This window comes from Entelurus aequoreus, linkage group LG02 (genome assembly GCF_033978785.1).
Source record: "Entelurus aequoreus isolate RoL-2023_Sb linkage group LG02, RoL_Eaeq_v1.1, whole genome shotgun sequence".
Classification (NCBI taxonomy): domain Eukaryota; kingdom Metazoa; phylum Chordata; class Actinopteri; order Syngnathiformes; family Syngnathidae; genus Entelurus; species Entelurus aequoreus.
Genome location: NC_084732.1, coordinates 36,300,120 through 36,323,839, shown reverse-complemented (window position 1 = coordinate 36,323,839; position 23,720 = coordinate 36,300,120). Strand labels below are relative to the sequence as shown.

Below are 23,720 nucleotides of genomic sequence, written 5' to 3'. Positions count from 1 at the left end.
GGTACATACAGGTTTTGGAGCAACATATGTTGCCATCCAAGCAATGTTACCATGGACGCCCTGCTTATTTGAGCAAGACAATGCCAAGCCACGTGTTACATCAACGTGGCTTCTTAGTAAAAGAGTGCGTGTACTAGACTGGCCTGCCTGTAGTCCAGACCTGTCTCCCATTGAAAATGTGTAGCGCAATATGAAGCCTAAAATATCACAACGGAGACCCCCGAACTGTTGAACAACTTAAGCTGTACATCAAGCAAGAATGGGAAAGAATTCCACCTGAGAAGCTTAAAAAATGTGTCTCCTCAGTTCCCAAACGTTTACTGAGTGTTGTTAAAAGGAAAGGCCAGTAACAGTGGTGAACATGCCCTTTTCCAACTACTTTGGCACGTGTTGCAGCCATGAATTCTAAGTTAATTATTATTTGCAAAAAAATAAATAAAGTTTATGAGTTTGAACATCAAATATCTTGTCTTTGTAGTGCATTCAATTGAATATGGGTTGAAAAGGATTTGCAAATCATTGTATTCCGTTTATATTTACATCTAACACAATTTCCCAACTCATATGGAAACGGGGTTTGTAATCCGACATGGTACACTTTGACAGCCAATTTAGACCCGAAATTGTGAGAACGACACAAAAAAACGCTTGGATCCACCCCCCTTTTCTTTGTGAGGATTGTTAGAATAATTGTTTCTAAATTATCACAAAAACTTTGTATTACATTGTGTTCCTGATAAGAAGACAAAAGGCTGTCTTTTGAAACCTACCAAGAGTAAGGCTCGTAAAACTCCCCTGTGTAAGGGGGAAGCAAGATGGTGTTCTTGTGTTCTCTCATGTATGGTAATCAACAGAAGGATGTTGTTCTGGCCCGAGGACTTCAAAGCGGACAGATGGCAGGATCTGCTCAACTTCCAGAGGAACTCTTTTTGAAGTATTTTATGGAACTCTTTGAACTGTTCGGTAACCGAAGGCAACGCTGTTTACGACCCACTTCCCTCTGGAAGCAGCTGTGGGCAGGTGGGGGGGAGAAAGTCAAATAAAGGAGAAGTGCAATCTTGGGGCAGAGCGTGGTTGAAGACTGTACCGAGAGTACAGTCGCCACGTCTCTCGTCAATATTGAGTCCAAATTGAATTATGTCTCTGTTTGATTCTTTGCCTCGTCTTGTTTAATAAATGTCATCAGTGTTTGAACCTGAGAAGGATTATGAGTCATTTATCATCTGAAACGAGAATATAACAATATTTCATCAGTCCGCTTCTTAATGACAGCAAACATTGCAGTGATGTTTTATTATGTCTGTTGGCTCTCATGAAGTCTGCAGTGAGTAGACATCAGTGATGTACGGAAAAAACGTGAACGTCTTCATGCGTTTTTTAATTAATGCACTGCTTATGCTTAAAAATGCATAAATATTAAATATTAATTGCCTGTTACTACATTACATATCTACTCACATGTATAAAAAAACGTAATTGAAGTGTTTGGATTTTTTTAAAGGGCTTTAATAGGCAGAATAGAGCGACTCCCATAGGCTCTATTGTAAGCAGACTTTTGATCACATGTATTTAATATTTAGAACGCATGAAAAAAGAAAACATGTTTTTTTCTTACATAAGGATTGTGAATCCATCCATCCATTCATTTTCTACCGCTTGTGCCTGATAGGCAAAACTTTAAAAAAAAAGTAGTTTCCCTTTAAAAAGTTCTAATTGGGGTTATCCATTTTTTTAGTACATACAGTTCCAAAATTTTGTGGATACATGGTGCCGTTTGACCAGAAAAGTATGACATCACCTGCAATTGAAGTATGACATCACCTGCAATTGAAATTAATAACAAAACTAATAGTACAACACACATTATGTTGAAATATCACAGAGAAAACCACTCACCTGGTTTTGGAAAATTAGTGCTAGGATTCCCCCCAGCAGTTCCAGGATAAGACACACTGTCAGTGTGTACATGAACTGTGAGCAGCAACACAGCAACAATTAGGACGCGGTTTAGCTCAATAGTACATTATTTAACACTGGTTATATATTTTAAAAGCCTTATATGCATCAGAACTCACCCTGTCTTTATCATCAGTGAAACAATACATAATACACCTACTGTGTTGAATATGGCTGGGTATCATGGCCAGTTTCCCAAATTGATTAAATTTCGATTCACATTGTTCTATTTTTTCATTTTATTTTTCTTCCACAAGGTTCTAAATATATTAATCCTTGTTCAATTTGAAAATGTCTCAAATATGTTACAAAATAAAATATACTGGGTTTTTTCCCTTCACAGTAAACAACTTTGGTCAACTTAAACCTCCTTAAAAGTCTGAAAAGTATAATTTTGAAATAGGAAATGAATTGCAACTAAAAGTGTATATGTATTTAAACATTCCAATAATATAAATTATAGTATAGTATTGTTGCTTCATGTGCAAAATAACAGTAATACGTAAGCTATTCTACTGGGACTCTTATTTTGTTAGCAGTCAGACAGGATGTAAAGCACAAGGATTTTATTGTGGAGGCCAGAAGTGTGCGCTAAATTTTCTGGCTTACAATCACCTTGATGTTATGAAGATCGGAAGATATCGATCCATGACTGATCCAATCGATTGATTCACTCAGCCCTGGTGTTGACTGTGGTGATTTTCTAACAAATACATCACATGATGGTGCGGTTATTTAAACCCCATAAGTCAGATGGGACTTGAAATATCTAACATTGCTTAATGCGCCCAATAAAATACTAAGGCTGAGTATCATGGTCAATTTTCTGAATTGATTTGTGAGGTTCTAAATTGATTAATCACGATTCAATTCAATTTGATTCGATCTACACGTAAAGATTAAAAATGTATCAAATATGTTACAAACTTTTTTTTTTCCTTCACCATAAAAACATTGCAGTTTAAAACTTCCCCCAGAGTCTCAAAAGTGCAATTTTGAAATAAAGAAATGGCAAGTGAAAGTGTAATTGAATTGCAACATTCCATTATTACAAATAGTTTATTAAAAGGTATTGTTTGGTATTGTATGTAAGCCATTCTTTTGGAGCTCTTATTTTGATAGGATGCAACACACCGCAATTTCATTGTAAAGGCCGGAAGTGTGTGTGGTAAACGATATTATGGCTAGTCAATCGATATTGCTATAAATTAAAAGACACCGATCCATAATCGGGCAAATCTATTATTTTAGCCAGCCCTACGACACAGCCACTACAACTTTACAGTGTTTAGCTAAATCACCACAACATTTTGTGCACACCTTCAGAGAACATGCCTGTAAAAGTTAGACATGTCAAAAAAAACATGTCTGTCATCAAGCAAAACATTTTTGCAGGTCTATGTGTAGGATTTAACGCTGGAAAGTCATTGAGCATTAGTCTGAATATTAAACTTTGAGGGTATTTTTATTACATGTAAGGTAGCATGCATTTCAAAGCATTTAAACAAGCCATAGAAGGAACCACAAATGGCATACAGTCAGGTTATGTATAGTTGTTTCTTATTCAAATATATATGTAGGATTCGATCAAGTGAAGCATCCTTATCCATCTTAAATCAGCATTTAATTACTGCCCTTGTGATCAACAGCAATCTGAAAAAAGCCACCTACGTGGGTGAAGCTATCGGCACACTACTCACCACCTTGAGGAGAACTAGATTGTCCCTTAATGATGCCAATACTCCTATGAAGGAAACCACAAACATAACTATTCCCAGGAGGATAAGGAACAGAGCAGGGGCCAGAAACACCCCCTCCAGTGTCTTGTAGCGCTGCCTCTCCACCTCAGCATAAATACCTATCCCCAATATGCAGCCGCCGATAAGCTGAAAAAAACAGAGAAAAGACAGTTAAAATAATCAAACAAAAAATAAAATGTGGTTTTACATTTGTATTACATTTGTGTTGAAATCGACTTTCGGCCACATACACTGCAGAAAACTTTCCAGACTGGAAATAACATTGAAGTGAGTGACAGAAATGGTTTTCCACTCGTCAGTAGACCAAATGTAATATGTGAGTGTAAATTAAACCTCTCTGGAGGCTTTGCCCGGAGGAAGCCAGCAGTGCCACATACATCTAACTGTCATCTCTATTTGAGCCAGACTGAGATGGACTTTACTACTTGAAAACTTTAGCAAAGTCAATCAGATTTTTTTTTTTTAATTAAGTTCACTACAGTTGGCCACAGCTTATCCCGTGAGTCAGTTGTGTTTGTCAAAATCAAGAGTGTGCATAGACTACTAATACGGAATACAGCACATACTTTTCACAATTACCGGTAATTACACACTGGGCGACAGACACATGGGATGCACCTACACAATGTAATAAGATCAAATATATTCTGGTAATTGTGTGTCCTTTTATTTACCGGTAAATTGGGTTAAGTATATACATGGCATAGATATGTATGTGTTGACGAATGAAACACACACTGGTGACACAGTGTGTGTTTCTCATTTGCATGAGAAAGAAAAAAAGACCAGCAATCAGGAGTTTAGGATTCTGTTTTGTCATCTATGACGCATTACGAAGAAAATGACCAGTAACAATTACACTTACAACACACGTCAATGTGGAAGCTATTTAGTCACGATAAAGCTTAATGACATTTGAAGCAAAGGTTAAATGAAGTAGTTAATTACCAGGGTAAGTTCTAGTCAAATCTAAAGTAAAAGACCACATGGATTCAATTTCAGCAAGCACCACATATACAAGGTGATCAAGTAAACAAGAAATTGAAAGTGGAAAAATTAGCAAAATAAGTGTTTTTCCACCGGTGCGATGTAAGACAGCAACCCATGGATAATGGACCTCAGGGGCTTTGTGCACAAACAATGGATTTTTTTTCTCTATGACTTACATGAACAACTCATTTTCCCTACAGTTTACTTTGCTACGTGTACCAAACATGTCTGTTATACAACATCGGTCAGTCACAAACTCGCATTGCTGCGGTAATTGGGACCTCAAGATGCAGGAGAATGACGTGCAGGTAAGTATGTATTTAATTATAAACACATTGTGGAGCAAAGCCAACAGCAACACATGTAACAAACGCATCATTTACAATCCTCAAGCCCTGACTGGAGGATGAGGCAGGCATAAATAGAAGCCTGATTGGCAATCAAAACCAGGTGTGGCCAGGCAGCCAAACAGCGACAGGTGAGGGGAAAACACGCTCATGCAGGGAGACAAACAGGAAACATAACTAAATAAACTAGAAGCGCCAAACAGGAAACAAACGCAGAAAATAAGGAAACGTGACAATATATGAAACTTGAGTGACAGGTCGTCACACAGCCTTTACATCATAGATACTGATGTTGATGCACGTGTACGAGACATTTCCGACAAATTGTTGACTTGTCCTTTCACTATCAGCGGCACTGATTATTTATTTGTATAATAAGATCTGTCTGAGTGATAAACTATTATTGTGAGCTCCACATTTTCCCTAGTGTGAAACACAGGTGAAAAACTAAAAATGCCTATGTTGATAAACATTTTTTAAATTTAAATACATGAACGATTCAGCTTGTATCGTAATGTTAATATTCAGAATTAAGGTGTTCGCAAATGCACCTCGTCATGAGTGATTGATTAATAATGAAGGGTTCCGTCACAGATGTGGAGCACAACAGAAACATTTGTGCAAGTTCAGAACTAAAAGGAATACACTTTCAAGGCGCTACGTTACGTACAAGTCATTAGTTGAATCGATAGAATAATACACAACTCACATGTTTTTTCTGCAGTGACTGTGCCAGAGGTGGACATGCATTCTACTGAGGTGGAAAATTATATTGCGTTCAGTGATTCCCGTCATATCAATTCCTAGATATGGTCGAAATTATTTAAAGCGCACTACGCAAAATAAACGCAACATTATTAATATTACTACTAGGGCTGGGCGATATATCGATATACGCAATAAATCGCGGGTTTGTCTCTGTGCGATATAAAAAATGACTATATCGTGATATTGGAGTATACGTTCTCACGCAGTTGCTTTTAGCTGCTGGCATTACACGACAGGCTCTTCCCACTCTTTCTTATGTCTCCTTCTCACAGACAACAAGCGCACCTTCTACATATGTCACATACTGTCACGTCATATACGTAAACTCCCTCGCGGCGCAGAGACGTAGCAGCATGGTTAAAGTTAGCTGTGGTGCAAGTGGTAATACGAGAGAAAAAAGGTGCAAATTTGGTAACAAATAAAGGAAGAATTAATTCCCAAGAAAAACAGCAGGGGGTCCATCGTCTGGCAGTGGTTTGGCTTCAAGTGGGAATGTCGAACAGACAACCGTAATTTGTCAAGTGTGGGGCAAAAGAGTTTCTACAAAAAGTAGCATTACTGCTAATATGCAGCATAATTTGAAAAGTCACCCGCTAGAGAATCAAGAGTGCTTACTCCGCATGTCAACATCTCCGTTTGGTGCCACTCGCCCACACCATCAAAATGCAGAGGTAAACATTTCCAGATCAACACCGTATGAAAAAAAAGAGTCCACGACAAAAGGAGATAATGTCCGCAGGAACCTACCACATAGCGAAGGACGTACACTATTTGATTTCCTATTATGCAGCTCATTTTTATTTGACACTTATTGAAACATCTTGTGTGACATCGTGTTTTTAAACTATTGTAGTGGCGTTCTGTACAAAAAGTGCACTTTAATTTAGTGTTGTTTTGATAAGTCATCTTAGTGACGTCATGCACAAACGTGCACTAATAGCTTGTTTTAAAATGTCTCAGACAATCTTGCACTTTCTGTTTTGGAAATGACATGAATATTTGTGCCACTGCTTAATAACAGTTTAATAAATACAGTTTTGGTAAATTGACTTAGTTGTGATTTCCTTCTCTGCCTGAAAGTTTAAAATGAGCATATATTAATGCAGTATGAACAAGAATGTTTTAATGTAGACACATAGAATCATCATACTGGTGTGATTGGTGTGATTATATGTATCAAGTGTTAATTCAAGGCTGAGGCAAAATATCGAGATATATATCGTGTATCGTGATATGGCCTAAAAATATCGAGATATTAAAAAAAGGCCATATCGCCCAGCCCTAATTACTACTATGGATAACATTAACAAAAATTCCTCAAAACAGCTCACTACCTCTAATATGGGCTTTTTAAACATAAAATCATTGTCTCCCAAAACGTTATTAGTTAATGAGGTCATTAGAGACAACAATCTTAACGTCATTGGTCTCAGCGAAACCTGGCTCAAATCAGACAAATTGTTTGCGCTGAACGAGGCACCTCCTAACTACACGAATGCACATATTGCCCGTCCCCTTAAAAGGGGTGGGGGGGTCGCACTAATATACAATTAAAACCTTAACCTTACCCCTAACCTAAGTAATAAATTTAAATAATTTGAGGTGCTTACTATGAGGTCTGTCGCACCGCTACCTCTCTACCTGGCTGTTATCTACCGCCCCCCTGGGCCCTATTCTGACTTTATCAGTGAATTCTCAAGAGTTCGTCGCTGATCTAGTGACGCACGCCGACAATATAATTATAATGGGGGACTTTCATATCCATATGAATACCCCATCAGACCCTCCGTGCGTGGCGCACCAGGCTATAATTGATAGCTGTGGTCTTACACTAATAATAAATGAACCCATGCATCGCAACGGTAATACGATAGATCTAGTGCTTGTCAGGGGTGTCACCACCTCCAAAGTTATGATACTCCCGTATACTAAAGTAATGTCCGATCATTACCTTATAAAATTTGAAATCCTGACTCATTGTCAACAAGCTAATAATAATAATGATAACTGCTTTAGCAGCCGCAACATTAATGCTACCACAACGATGACTCTAGCTGGCCTACTACCTTTGGTAATGGCACCATTCCCAAATTATGTGGGCTCTATTGATAACCAGACTAACAACTTTAACGACGCCTTGCGCAAAACCATTGATAGTATAGCACTGCTAAAGCTAAAACTGGCCCCTAAAAGGCGTACCCCATGGTTTACAGAAGAAACTAGAGCTCTTAAATTATCATGTATAAAGCTGGAACGCAAATGGCGCGCGACTAAACTTGAGGTTTTCCATCAAGCATGGAGTGATAGTTTAATAATATATAAACGCCTGCTTACCTTAGCTAAAGCTAAATACTACTCAAATCTCATCCGCCTCAACAAAAACAATCCTAAATATTTGCTTAGTACAGTAGCATCGCTAACCCAACAAGGGACTCCTCCCAGTAGCTCTACCCACTCGGCAGATGACTATGAATTTCTTTAATAAGAAAATTTAACTCAGAATGGAGATTAAAGACAACGCGTCCCAGCTACAACTGGATTTTATTAACACAGATACGAATGTATATACGACGGATATTGCCCTCCAAAATAGTCTCTCTCTTTTTGATGAAATAACAGAGGAACTACTATGGCGTGTAAATGGGATAAAACAAACAGCATGTTTACTTACTATGTGGGCTCTGTACCGAGGATGTCGTTTTGGCTTGTGCAGCCCTTTGAGACATCTGTGATTTAGGGCTATATAAATAAACATTGATGATTGATACTTGACCCACTTCCTGGGAAACTTACAGTATCAAGGAACTGTTTATAACATTAGGACCATCAGTGCTAAATATTCTAAACTTATCACTTTCCTCTGACACTGTTCCCCTAGCATTCAAAAAAGCGGTTATTAAAGGCCTACTGAAATGATTTTTTTTTATTTCAACGGGGATAGCAGATCTATTCTATGTGTCATACTTGATCATTTCGCGATATTGCCATATTTTTGCTGAAAGGATTTAGTATAGAACAACGACGATAAAGATTGCAACTTTTGGTATCTGATAAAAAAAAGGCTTGCCCCTACCGGAAGTAGCGTGACGTAGTCAGTTGAACATATACGCAAAGTTCCCTATTGTTTACAATGATGGCCGCATGAAGTGAGAGAGATTCGGACCGAGAAAGCGACAATTTCCCCATTAATTTGAGCGAGGATGAAAGATTTGTGGATGAGTAAAGTGCAAGTGAAGGACTAGTGGGGAGTTGAAGCTATTCAGATAGGGAAGATGCTGTGAGAGCCGGGGGTGACCTGATATTCAGCTGGGAATGACTACAACAGTAAATAAACACAAGACATATATATACTCTATTAGCCACAACACAACCAGGCTTATATTTAACATGCCACAAATTAATCCTGCATAAAAACACCTGCGTGTTTGTTATGCTAGCTCCTAGCTCCTCTGCTAGCTCCTAGCTCCATAGAACACGCCAATACAATTCAAACACCTGATCAACACACACAATCACTCAGCCCAAAAGACCGTTCACCTAACCCAAGGTTCATAAAGCTTATATATTTTTAAAAAGTTACGTACGTGACGCGCACATACGGTCAAGTTATCAAATGTTTAGCAGCCAAGGCTGCATACTCACGGTACCTGATATTCAGCTGGGAATGACTACAACAGCAAATAAACACAAGACATATATATACTCTACTAGCCACAACACAACCAGGCTTATATTTAATATGCCACAAATTAATCCTGCATAATAACACCTGCGTGTTTGTTATGCTAGCTCCTAGCTCCATAGAACACGCCAATACAATTCAAACACCTGATCAACACACACAATCACTCAGCCCAAAAGACCGTTCACCTAACCCAAGGTTCATAAAGCTTATATATTTTTAAAAAGTTACGTACGTGACGCGCACGTACGGTACGGTACGTGTTATGCTAGCTCCTATGCTAGCTCCTAGCTCCATAGAACACGCCAATACAATTCAAACACCTGATCAACACACACAATCACTCAGCCCAAGACCGTTCACCTAACCCAAGGTTCATAAAGCTTATATATTTTTAAAAAGTTACGTACGTGACGCGCACGTACGGTACGGTACGGTACGTGTTATGCTAGCTCCTAGCTCCTATGCTAGCTCCTAGCTCCATAGAACACGCCAATACAATTCAAACACCTGATCAACACACACAATCACTCAGCCCAAAAGACCGTTCACCTAACCCAAGGTTCATAAAGCTTATATATTTTTAAAAAGTTACGTACATACGCAAAAAAAAGTTGCGCACATACGGTCAAGCGAACAAATGTTTAGAAGCCAAAGCTGCATACTCACAGTAGCACGTCTGCGTCTTTGTCATCCAAATCAAAGTAATCCTGGTAAGAGTCTGTGTTGTCCCAGTTCTCTACAGGCGTCTGTGTATCCAAGTCAAAAGTCCTCCTGGTTAGAGTCTCTGTTATCCGAGTTCTTCCATCTTGACTGCATCTTTCGGGAATGTAAACAAAGAAGCGCCGGCTGTGTACTGTTGTGGCTGACTACGTTCGAAAAATACGTCCATTTCGCACAGACAACTTTCTTCTTTGCTTGCTCAGCTTCGTTCTCCATAATGCAATGAACATGATTGAAACAGATTCACGAACACAGATGTCCAGAATACTGTGGAATTATGAAATGAAAACAGAACTTTTTCGTATTGGCTTCAATGTGGAAGGCATACCCGTGTTCGCCGGTCTACGTCACGCGCATACGTCATCCTCAGAGGCGTTTCGAACCGGAAGTTTAGCGGCAAATTTAAAATGTCACTTTATAAGTTAACCCGGCCGTATTGGCATGTGTTATAATGTTAAGATTTCATCATTGATATATAAACTATCAGACTGCGTGGTTGGTAGTAGTGGGTTTCAGTAGGCCTTTAATCCTCTGCTCAAAAGACCTAACCTCGATCCTGACCTCATGGCAAACTACCGGCCGGTGTCCCACCTTCCGTTTATTTCGAAAATCCTCGAAAAAATTGTTGCACAGCAGCTAAATGAACACTTAGCGTCTAACAATCTCTGTGAACCCTTTCAATCCGGTTTCAGGGCAAATCGCAAAAATGACTAATGATCTATTGCTAACGATGGATTCTGAAGCGTCATCTATGTTGCTGCTTCTTGATCTTAGCGCTGCTTTCGATATAGTCGATCATATTTTATTGGAGCGTATCAAAACACGTATTGGTATGTCAGACTTAGCCTTGTCTTGGTTTAACTCTATCTTACTGACAGGATACAGTGAGTCTCCCATAACAATGTGACCTCGGAGTATGTTAAAGTAACGTGTGGAGTTCCCCAGGGTTGGGTTCTTGGGGGGGGCACAGGTTCGGTGGCCACGGATGAGGCGCTGGCTGTCCAGGGTCGGGACCCAGGGTGGACCACTTGTCTGTGCATCGGTTGGGGACGTGTCTGCGCTGCTGACCTGTCTCCGCTCAGGATGGTCTCCTGCTGGCCCCACTATAGACTGGACTCACACTATTATGTTGGATCCACTATGGACTAGACCAGGGGTGGGCAATTAATTTTCACCGGGGGCCGCATAAGCAAACCGAGCACTGCTGGAGGGCCACACGACAATATTTAAATTAAATTTTGCTCAATATTATTTTTGATATACCGTAAGATAAATAATAATGATGATAATAATAATGATGATAATAATAATAATAATTATTTAATTTAACCTAACTTAACTTTATACAAAAGCAGATTGCTTTTGATGGTCACTTTATCCTGCATTATCCAACATTTTTCCCCATCAGATTTGGACAACCATCTGTTGTTAAAAATAGTTTTTAATCATATTTATTTTATATTGTTTTTTATATTGGTTTTATATGTAATTGTTTTTTCTTTTCATTCAGTCATTGGTGGAGCTAAGGATAATATTTGAATATTGTTTTTAATATTGTTGTGCAGCACTTTGAAAACATTTTGTTGTTTAAATGTGCTATATAAATAAAGTGGATTGGATTGTCACACCTGCCAGCTTGTCCCATTTCAGTCCTAACATGTCCAAACATGCATTTACCTATGTGAACAATTCATTACCTGTGGTTGTCTCTTTAATTGACTGCATGGCTGCCAGCTACTCCGTGATTTGAAAGTCTGCAGTTATCCCACGTAAGAAGAAGAGCAGCTGGAGGTGTCACGTACATCGCAGATCTCATCCAAAGTTAGCGAAAAACAGTCCATGTCTCCGGGCATACAGCGCAACAAAGTCAAATAAGCACTCCTTAATAAACTCCCCGTCAGAAAACGCCTTACTTTTTCTGGCGCTCTTGTGAGAAATGACGAAACTTGTCCTGACCGCTGCATCTCTGGGGGTGTGAAATATGGCAAAAAGTCCTTGTTGGGTTTGCAGTTTTACCATCAACGCATCAGCCTCCCTTGCGCGCGCTTCATCAGACAGATTCCGGTATTTTCCCTCGTGTTTCTTCGTGTAGTGGCGATTCAAATGATATTCTTTAAACACAGCAAGCTGTGTACCACAAATTAAAGGCCTACTGAAACCTACTACTACCGACCACGCAGTCTGATAGTTTATATATCAATGATGAAATCTTAACATTGCAACACATGCCAATACGGCCGGGTTAACTTATAAAGTGACTTTTAAAACTTCCCGGGAAATATCCGGCTGAAACGTCGCGGTATGATGACGTATGCGCGTGACGAAGTCAGAGTAACGGAAGTTATGGTACCCGTAGAATCCTACACAAAAAGCTCTGTTTTCATTTCATAATTCCACAGTATTTTGGACATCTTTTGCAATTTGTTTAATGAACAATGAAGGCTGCAAAGAAGACAGTTGTAGGTGGGATCGGTGTATTAGCAGCGGACTACAGCAACACAACCAGGAGGACTTTGTTGGAGCGCTAGCCGCACTAGCCGCGCTAGCCGTCGACCTCACCTTGACTTCCTACGTCTCCGGGCCGCCAAACGCATCGGGTGAAGTCCTTCGTCCTTCTGCCGATCGCTGGAACGCAGGTGAGCACGGGTGTTGATGAGTAGATGAGGGCTGGCTGGCGTAGGTGGAGAGCTAATGTTTTTAGCATAGCTCTGTGAGGTCCCGTTGCTAAGTTGCTAAGTTAGCTTCAATGGCGTCGTTAGCACAGCATTGTTAACCTTCGCCAGCCTGGAAAGCATTAACCGTGTATTTACATGTCCACGGTTTAATAGTATTGTTGATTTTCTATCTATCCTTCCTTCTATCCTTTATTTTTTTGTTTCTATATGCAGTTAAAGCACGATGCTATCACATTAGCTCGTAGCTAAAGCATTTCGCCGATTTATTGTCGTGGAGATAAAAGGCACTGAATGTCCATTTTGCGTTCTCGACTCTCATTTTCAAGAGGATATAGTATCCGAGGTGGTTTAAAATACAAATCCGTGATCCACAATAAAAAAAGGAGAGTGTGGAATCCAATGAGCCAGCTTGTACCTAAGTTACGGTCAGAGCGAAAAAAGATGCGTCCATCACTGTCTCTCAAGTCCTTCACTGTAACGTTCCTCATCTACGAATCTTCCATCCTCGCTCAAATTAATGGGGTAATCATCACTTTCTCGGTCCGAATCTCTCTCGCTCCATTGTAAACAATGGGGAATTGTGAGGAATACTAGCTCCTGTGACGTCACGCTACTTCCGGTACAGGCAAGGCTTTTTTTTTATCAGCGAGCAAAAGTTGCGAACTTTATCGTCGATTTTCTCTATTAAATCCTTTCAGCAAAAATATGGCAATATCGCGAAATGATCAAGTATGACACATAGAATGGATCTGCTATTCCCGTTTAAATTTTTAAAAATCATTTCAGTAGGCCTTTAAGCACACGGCTTTACCATTAATTTATGTAAAGAAATACTTGCCAGTCCAACACACGCCATTCGTCATCAACTTTTCTTTTTTTAGCGTCTCATCACAGGTTCCCCCCGGACATGGCATAAATAACACATTTCAAAATAAAAGCAGCACAGTTGTATTGCGCGCACGACATAGATGTTTTTTAAACTTTATTTTGTAATTTGTTATTGCGCGGTTCAATTCACTCACAATCGCACATGCGCATACGTCCACACGGAAGTAATACAAATAACGCTTTTCAAAACAAAAGCAGCACCGTTGTATTGCACACTCGACATAGATACTTTTTGAAATGTATTTTGTAATTTATGATTGGCCTCACGCGGGCCGGACAGGGATACGCAAAGGGCCGGATGCGGCCCGCGGGCCGTACAATGCCCAGGTCTGGACTAGACTCTCACAATATTATGCTAGATCCACTCGACGCCCATTGCACCGGTCGCCCAGGGGGGTCCCCACATCTGCGGTCCCCTCCAAGGTTTCCCATTGTTAACCCATTGGGTTGAGTTTTTTCTTGCCCTGATGTGGGATCTGAGCAGAGGATGTCATTGTGGCTTGTGCAGCCCTTTGAGACACTCGTGATTTAGGGCTATATAAGTAAACATTGATTGATTGATTGATTGATTGATTAGAGTGTCCGCCCTGAGATCGGTAGGTTGGAGTTCAAATCCCAGCCGAGTCATACCAAAGACTATAAAAATGGGACCCATTACCTCCCTGCTTGGCACTCAGCATCAAGGGTTGGAGTTGGGGGTTAAATCACCAAAATGATTCCCGGGCGCGGCGCCGCTGCTGCCCACTGCTCCCCAAGGGGATGGGTCAAATGCAGAGGACAAATTTCACCACATCAGAGTGTGTGTGACAATCATTGGTACTTTAATCTTAATCTTTAATTAGTTGCACAAAATCAACTCTGTCTTTTTCAAGTGCACACTGCTATGCCATACATGCATAATGGAGTAACTTTGACATGATAGAACATGAAAACCCTGACTTCACCCCCAACAAATGTAACTACAAGAGAGGTTGTAATTGTGCATTTCAGAATGAATGAACAGTATATCATACTGAAAATCTTGCAGAAAGCTTTCCCACACAAAGTGGGTGTACGGTGCGTATTTTTACTTCCTTTAAAGTGCAATGACCAAGTATTCTGTCCAAAGTGTTGTGGAAATCAGATGCCTCAGGTCATGCAAGTTGAAACGATACAGAGTAATTGAAATAACTGATACAGAGTGCGATGAGGTGGCGACTTGTCCAGGGTGTACCCCACCTTCCGCCCGATTGTGGCTGAGATAGGCTCCAGCCCCCCCTGCGACCCGAAGGGAATGAGCGGTAGAAAATGGATGGATGGATGGATGATACAGAGTCATTGAAATAACCATCGAAAGAAATCTGAAGCTATAATGACAATACAATTGCTGTCATCTGCATGATAGCCTTTGGTCACCTACACTTACACCAAACAGTGCACCCCCATGTTCTTTTCAGTACAGCACACAGCAGGTCAATCACATTTCAGTGCATTAAAGTTAATGTTAAAGAGGTTCATTTAGCCTACTAATGTGTATTTATAAATAGTTGATTTATATAGGCTAGTCGCCCTACCCCCGACGCACACCAGGGGACACCGCCATCCCACCACCTCAGGTGGGATGGAACAATCCATATAACACGTCACAGATGACGTCACACTAACATCACGTGACACCTCTGAGGAAGGCTGCAGAAGCAAGATAGCCGAAACTTGTCAGGTACAAAACTTTACCTTACTAGCCTATATAAATCAACTATTTATAAATGCATTAAAGTTTGTTTTTAACACACGACACTGTTGTAGCTAACCTGTAATCAAGGTTTGAAATTGTGTGGGGGTTTTTAAACAAATACAAGAAAACACCTGTGCACTAAGATTCATCGATACACTAACTCACTTTACTAATTAATTATGCCAACATACCTTTTATGAGTCATTAACACTTCTGATATGACAAAACTAATTTGCTCATTTAAAATTTAATTTTCCTATCTTTGAAACAATGGCAGCCTCGACTATTTGTAAAAGAAATTAAACTTGTGAAAATGTAACAATCTATGCTGTACTATATACACAGTACTGATTAGGGCTGGGAATCTTTGGGCACGTCACAATTCGACTAGTTCTATCAATTCATATACAATTTTTTTGATTGATAATGAATGGATTATATATGCATCTATAATTTTACAAACACATTTGTTGTTTAAATTTACGTGCCAACTGTAACCACGGAATGCCGAGACACAGAGACTTACCTACCTACCAGCTACCCAATTATATCCATGGCTGACAGTGTTATCAGACTGTGTGGATATTATTCTCTCACTGGATTTATTAATCTACTTGTTACTTTCCTCTTCTTAGCTGGTCTCTCTCTGCTGTAACACGGTTCCAGTTAAACTTCTGTTAAAGTGTACAAAGCATTTACTTTTGTTGTTTCACTACTTCACATTTAAGAAAGCATAGAGCTGCGTTAGCATGGCTTTTCCTCTCCTTCTCCCTGTATGTCCGCGCTCGATCTGCAATTTAGAACAGTCTGTATTGCATTAACATACATAAACAATGGATATTTAGACGTTCGGCCATCAATTCAGAATCGTCGATGTTCCAATCGTGATGCATCGAAGAATCAATAATTTTCCCCACATCTAGTAATTACAGTAATATATATAGTACTATATATTGTATTTAGTCTTAGTTTTCTTAAACTAAAATCAACAAATTATGGCAGGTTACTACATACCTTTATGTTTCAAATTGAAGTTTTTCATTTTTGATAATGTCTCCATACACACTTAACACATGGACTTTTTTTGAAAGTCAATTAAGTACTCAGTTTCCCAACTTGGCTACAGTACATGATTTTCGAGCAGCTTTTATTCTTTTCATGCTCATCTTTACTTGTGACACAAACTAGTGAGCAACCATGACACAACTATGTATTAGCTTGTTAGCGTCTTTTATTTTGAGCAAACAATGGGGGGGACGGAAGGACATATTTTAGCTGGAACTCAACAAAGGGGGTATTCACACTAGACCTCAATTGCAATAAACTTTCACTTTATTCTGCTGTATTATTGCAATTTCTGACCTTTCAGTCTTTTTTGGAGTAGTTCTGATTATTTGATGGAACATTGTCACGGTCATAATTTTTTGCGACTTTTGTACGCACACAAATGCAGTTTGGAATAAGCGAGTGTGTTGTGGGGTAAACTTTTGGAAAATTTTGAGTCCTCGTATTTCAATTATTAATCATCCGCAAGAAGCTGTCATATTCTTGATTTTTATAACTCCAGTATGTTACACGCGTACATGTGCATAGTAGGGTTGTATGGTATACCGGTACTAATAAAGTACCACAGTACTAATGAATTGGAAATGGTAATATACTGCATTTGAAAAATACCGGTACCGTTTTTTCATCCGCATGCTGCTGTGTGGCGGTGACTACAGAGCCAAGGTGCATGATGTTGAGTGTGTCAAAACCCACACACAAAGCGCATACAAGCAATAACATCGAGGAACAGAAGAATGGCAAAAAACAGCAATTCTCCTGGTTAGTAAAGAGGGTTCGTGAAGCGCAATATAAAAAGGTATTTGGGCTTCAAAGCTATCAATAAAAGGTGATGCTTTAAACAGGGAGGCCCCGCGCTGCAAGTGCTACTTTAAAACACGCCTCGCCAAATGTGGCGATTAGTATTACCACCTTTGCTTCAAACTTAGGTAAACATTGAAATAAGCATTCATATCTGCATAAGGAGTTATAAAGAGTGACAGGTAATGTAATTGTTACACCTTTCCAGCTGTTCGGCTCCAATGCAGATAGTGGTCGAGGAGCAGAGGAGACGTTCCCTCCGGGGCCGATGTTTTTGTCGGGGGTAACACCCTTCACTTTACCCGGCAATGGGTCTGCTAAGCTCTGCTTTGCGGTCAGAATGACGAGGCCGCTGATAAAGCGCTGGTTTGCGCTTTATTATTAGTTTTGCATTGCTCAACCGGACCCGTTCATTACTCTACTGCGCAGTGCACATGCTACCGCTCTCTTTACTCGCCTACTTACTCACCGACGTCACTCATCCAACATATTGCCATTCTCGCAAACCCACATACGCTACTCTGATAACATCATTAACCAGCTCCCCTGTTGTGCATAAGTAGATACGTAGATGCGCACACGGCTGCTTGGCTTGATGCCAAATATTGGTGGAGTTAAAACTGCCCCATTAGCATCAACTAAATGAAATGCCTGAATTTTGTAACAAATTCCTACAATTTGTGTTTTACCTGCTACATGGCTTAAAGTATCTGTGTACTTTTATCTTTAGTTTTGTTTTTAGTATTTACTAATAGTTTTTCTTAAAGCAAATGGCATCCATATTCCATGAAGAATTTAATATGTCAATAAATCTTTTTATTCAATTCTAACTTAGAAATTGATTACGGCAGACTATATGTAATATGAAAATTATAAATTGTTGTTTGAGAACCCAATGTGTTTAATGCCATTTAATTTATATTTTAACCTTCTAAAATTGTTCTTTGAGTGCAACAGGAAACATGTTCAATGTATTGTAAATTTGTATGTTAAAACAAAGCTAATATTAAAATTTTTGTAAGCCCTTTTATTTTGAAAAATATGGAAAAGTATCAAAAGTATTAATATACATTCTGGTGCCGGTACCAAATTATTGGTATCAGGACAACCCTAGTGCATAAAATTATTCCAAAAGATGGAAAAATAGGATGATTCAGTACACTTACACTATCAAATAATATCCTGCCTTAGGTGTGAAGTGGCCCTAGGCATAGTACGATTGACCTTTGGGTATGCCCTAAAAACAGCTTCCAACCCCCAATGACCCGCTGTTATACAAGGAAAACCACATTCTAAAAGAAACAACCCTCACTAACGAAATGTGAATACGTACACCAAGTTTAGCGTTGGCATCTAACAAAAACAGTGCTGAGGCTTATTGTGATAATAACTCCAGCATGGGAAGGTTTGGTTTGGTCTGCATTTACGAAAGGAAGTGACAATATGACCTAAAGCGCTCATTACTGTACACTGCATCCCGTGGAGATGAAACCACACTCCGCAGAGAGCAAGTGTGGCAGGAAGACCACAGCGCAACATTAACAGAGGCCATCAATGTGTTTCGCCTCCCTTATCAGGAAAGCATTCATTCACAATAATACACCCATTATTGTCACAATCTCCCAGCAATCTCCACTTTTGTCAGGATTTAGAAAGTGTCTTCAAAAATATCTTGCATAAAACATACAAAAATAATTTGTTCCAGTTGCATTAAGTGTCAATCAGCCATCTGTCTGAGCAAAAACAGCTTGTTTGCTTTTCTAAGAGAACAGCTGCAGGCTTCCACTTTGTGGGGCAAAAAAATATGTGTGAGACACAGGCTTGCTTTGTGATGTGATATATACAGTATGTCACAGGATTTAAAAAAGTCCTTTTGATTTCAGTCGTTACAATTGTGTCGAAAAGTTACATGGGAATGCTTACTGGTGTTTTACCTTCTCAAAGAAACTAAACTTTTTGATGATGTTCCTCCTTTCAGACCTATAAATGTTACAATATTGGATAATCATGTTAACCAATGCCAAAGCCCCAAACAAGGTTCATGCATTTGGATGTGAGCTTGCATGCAGTTTTGGATGCCTCCGAACACTGTGTTTTGCAGTCTTTTTTAACAGTGTGCCATTTGTGGCACGCTTTCCCGTCTCATGCACTCCAGACTGCTCTGATGACTACAAAAGAAAAGTATTTCCATGTTTATTTTGTCCATGACATTAAATCAGACCTGGGCATTCTGCGGCCCGCGGGCCGCATCCGGCCCTTTGTACGTCCCTGTCCGGCCCGCATAAGGCCAATTATAAATTACAAAATACATTTTAAAAAGTATCTATTTCGAGTGTGCAATACAACGGTGCTGCTTTTGTTTTGAAAAGTGTTTTTTGTATTATGTCCGTGTGGACGTATGCTCGTGCGCGCAGCGGCAATCACAAATTACAAAATAAATTTAAAAAAACATCTTTGTCGTGCGTGCAATACAACTGTGCTGCTTTTATTTTGAAAAGTGTTATATGTGCGTATGTCCTGTGAGGGAAGGCGCACAGCGACAAGTGATGCCCGGTTATCCCAGAGACGCTAAAAAGAGAAAAGTTGATGACGAATGGCGTGTTTTCAACAAGACATGGACTGCCAAGTAAAGGTAAAGCCGTGTGCTTATTTGTGGTACACATGTTGCTGTGTTTAAAGAATATAGTGTAACCACCTGCTGAAGTTGATGTTGTCTTCTTGAGTTGCGTAAATGAGGAGTGAGGAGACGTGCGTGTGGAAGGAACGAGATATGTTGAGCTGTGTTTGTATAGCTTGCTCAATAAAAGTTTAAAAAGAGCGTCAGACTTGGTGTGCACTTTTTCTGGACGCTACAATTGGTGTCAGAAGTAAAACTTTGCGCATACTGCACTGTTTGTGTGCTACGTCATCGGGAGGTACGTGCCACGTGAGGAGCTCGCCGCAAAGACAGAGAGAGAGAGACAGAGAGAGAGAGAGAGACAGCGTTTACAGGTGCAGCCACGCTGCTTGCCACGGGGGGAATTCCGCCCTCAATGAAGACTCCCAGGTTTGATGGCAAGGCGAACTGGGAGGCATTTCATCCCACTTCTGACATCAATTGTAGCGTCCAGAAGAAGTGCACACCAAGTCTGATGCTCTCTTTAAACTTTCATTGAGCATGCTATACTAACACAGCTCAACTTATCTCATTCTTTCCAAAAGGAAAACCAATCCTCACTCCTCATTTCCGCAACAGCAACGCTTCCTCCTTCTTCGCCAATCACCTTACAGGCGTGCTACGTTCACAACAAAGAGGATGCAGGATAAAGTGACAGAAATTGAAATTTTTGTATTGTAATATACATCAGGAAGTGTTGTGTAAGAAAGTGTTAAAAATAAAACCATCAAAAGCCATTTGCTTTTGTATAAAGATAAGTTAGGTTAAATGAAAATATTATTATTATCTATCTTACGGTATATCAAAAATAATTTGAGCAAAATTCAATTGAAATATTGTCGGTGTGGCCCTCCAGCAGTGCTCGGGTTGCTCATGCGGCCCCCGGTAAAAATTAATTGCCCACCCCTGCATTAAATGGTACACAATACTAGTTTTTGAATGTTAATTTATGTATTTATTACAAAAGCTGTTTTCTTTCTTTTTTTTAACAGTAAATGCAACCGAATTTTTGCGTTTAAATTTTGCGAACTGATTTTTTTAATCACTGTACAAAAACTTTGTGTAAAAAAAATTAAGTTTCGAAAAATTTGCCGTTTCAAAAAACGAGACTCACTTTCGGTAAATCAAGACTGAAGCAATCAATCCTGTCTCAGAACCAGCCAATGAGGTGTCAAGTTTGAACTTGCGTTACACAGGTCTTGCAAAACAGCATAAAAACGACAGTGAACTGGGATACCTTGGCATAATACAACATAATTAATATTTCAATACGGCCCACCGGATATTTTTAAATTATAGAAATGATCCCAATAGTTAGAACTTGCACTTTTGAGTGACGTACCAAGCTCTGCTTCAGGCAAACCGGGCACAACAAAGTGGGCGGGGCTTGTATACGAAACAGCGAGTGTCAGACAGAAGCAGATTTCTACAGCAAAGTAAAGGAGCAATGTTTATATATTGTCAATATTCAGTGTTTTATTGATAATAGGTAATATTGTAAATCCCACATTCTATATTTGTATGTACATTCTATCACAATTCAGTAAAAAAAACTAAAGTGCATTCCGTTTTTGAGATGGTCTGTTTAGTTTTTACGAACACATAACACAAACGTAACACCTGGTGGTCAGGTGCAAGCGTGTGTGACGTCACACCTGGTGGTCAGGTGCAAGCGTGTGTGACGTCACACCTGGTGGTCAGGGGCAAGCGTGTGTGACGTCACACCCGGTCAGGTTCAAGCGTGTGACGTCACTCACGCTCGCACTGCTGGTGGTCAGAAGTGTTTATTATGTTGTATTATGCCAAGGTAGCCCAGTTAACTGCTGGTGGTCCGAAGTGTCTATTATGTTGTATTATGCCAAAGTAGCCCAGTTAACTACCTTTTTTATGTTGTTTTGCAATGCCCGTATCATACTTCATACTTTATACCTCATTGGCTAGTTCTGAGACAGGATCGATTGCTTCAACCTTAATTTACCGGAAATGAGTCCTGGTTTTGGAATGAGCAAATATTTCCGACACTTTTTTAGCACTACATTTTTCGACACTGACTTTACCAGCACTACATTTTTTATAGACTGAATTTTCGTATACTGAATTTTTTTTACATTGAATTTTAAAACAATTAATTTTTCAATGAAATTGTCAGCATAATTTGATGTATAAAAAATTCAGTTCATAAACTTTTAAACGCAAAAAATTCAGTTACATAAATTCAGTGTAGGGCTGGGCGATTAAGGCTGCAGCTAACGATTATTTTTCTATTGATTAATCTATAGATTTTTTTCGATTAATCAGTTAATCTATAGATTATTTTTTCGATTAATCTATAGATTTTTTTTCGGTTAATCGGTTAATCTATAGATTTTTTTCGATTAATCTATAGATTATTTTTCCTTTTACCGATTATTTTTTTATTCAAAATGAAGATGAAAAAATAAATGTAGGCCCGTTTTTTCAAAAGGCATGGCTTTTATTTACAAAAAAAAAGAAGTATGGCCACTCAGTCAACATTGACAACAACATGACTAAATATTCTGTAACAATGTAAACTTTTAAAACTTTTAACATTTAACAAAATTAAAAGTAGCTTATTTGCTTTTTAATGTGCAAATATAAAAGTCAACATCCAGTGCAAATCTTAATATTCTGCAATAGTATAAGCATTTCAAAAGTAAAAGTATTGCTTATTTTGCTTTAAAATGTGCAAAAATAAAGATAAACATCCAATACAAAAAAGTGCAAAACGAAATATTCTGTAACAACAGTGTAAACATTTCAACAAAAGTGAAAGTATTGCTTATTTGCTAAAATGTGCAAAAATAAAGATAAACATCCAATACAAAAAAGTGCCAATCTAAATATTCTGGAGCACTGTAAAAATTAAGTATTGCTTTTAAAATGTGCAAAATAAACATCCAGTCCAACACAGTACACAATAACCAATTCTACTCATTCCAGTGAGTGACTAACAGTTGTAATGAAGAAAGGTTAGCATGTGTACATGCTCTGGTTCTTTTCTTGTTTACAATATTCCCAGCAGCTGAAAATAGGCGCTCAGAAGGGGTCGATGTGGCTGGAACTGAGAGGTAATTAGCCTTCACCTCAAGCCAGGACTGCGAGTGAGCTGAGCTCCAGTTTATATTTCTAGAAGGTCAACGGGCTCATAGTGATGTTACTAGTAGTTGACTGGGAGGTGTTTATTATCATTTGGGGAGAGTCCGCTGCCTGATGCTCACCTGCTAAACACCTATCTGCTCCACGCTGAAGCGCTGACTACATGCGCTCTGAATACACACTGCTGATTGGCTGATAATGCTTCGTGTGTACCAATCAGATGGTTGTGTGGGTGGGACAATGCTGCGTGCTGAGACAGAGGCAGAGGAGCTAAGCAGCTTGTTAAGACTTTAGCAGCTAAAGTTAGCTTTAGCTTAGAAACTCGTTCGGTACACCCCCGTGCCGAACCGAAAGCCCCGTACCGAAACGTTTCAATACAAAACACGTACCGTTACACCCCTAGCAGATACAAATGACACATTCATGTTTTTGTGTAATGATGACAACGTATGCTCGCACGGACGATTGACTAGTTGGTTTTCTTTTCAAATGTTCGTTCATAGCCGTTGTGCTGCTATGATAGGCCATTTCCGCTCGGCACAGTGTGCATACAACAACATTATTAGGCCGTTTATTGA

General features: G+C 39.4%; 1 protein-coding gene across 1 annotated transcript in view; it reads right to left on the bottom strand.

Moving 5' to 3' along the window:
- The window catches only part of tspan15 (tetraspanin 15), a 100,027-nt gene that overhangs the window by 61,169 nt on the left and 15,138 nt on the right, over positions 1-23,720 (bottom strand). Inside the window, exons 2-3 of the mRNA XM_062026015.1 lie at positions 3,657-3,842; positions 1,897-1,971 (exon numbers count right to left, since the gene is read on the bottom strand). Of these exons, the coding sequence (XP_061881999.1) occupies positions 1,897-1,971; positions 3,657-3,842 (261 nt within the window). The remainder of the gene's footprint in view (positions 1-1,896; positions 1,972-3,656; positions 3,843-23,720) is intronic.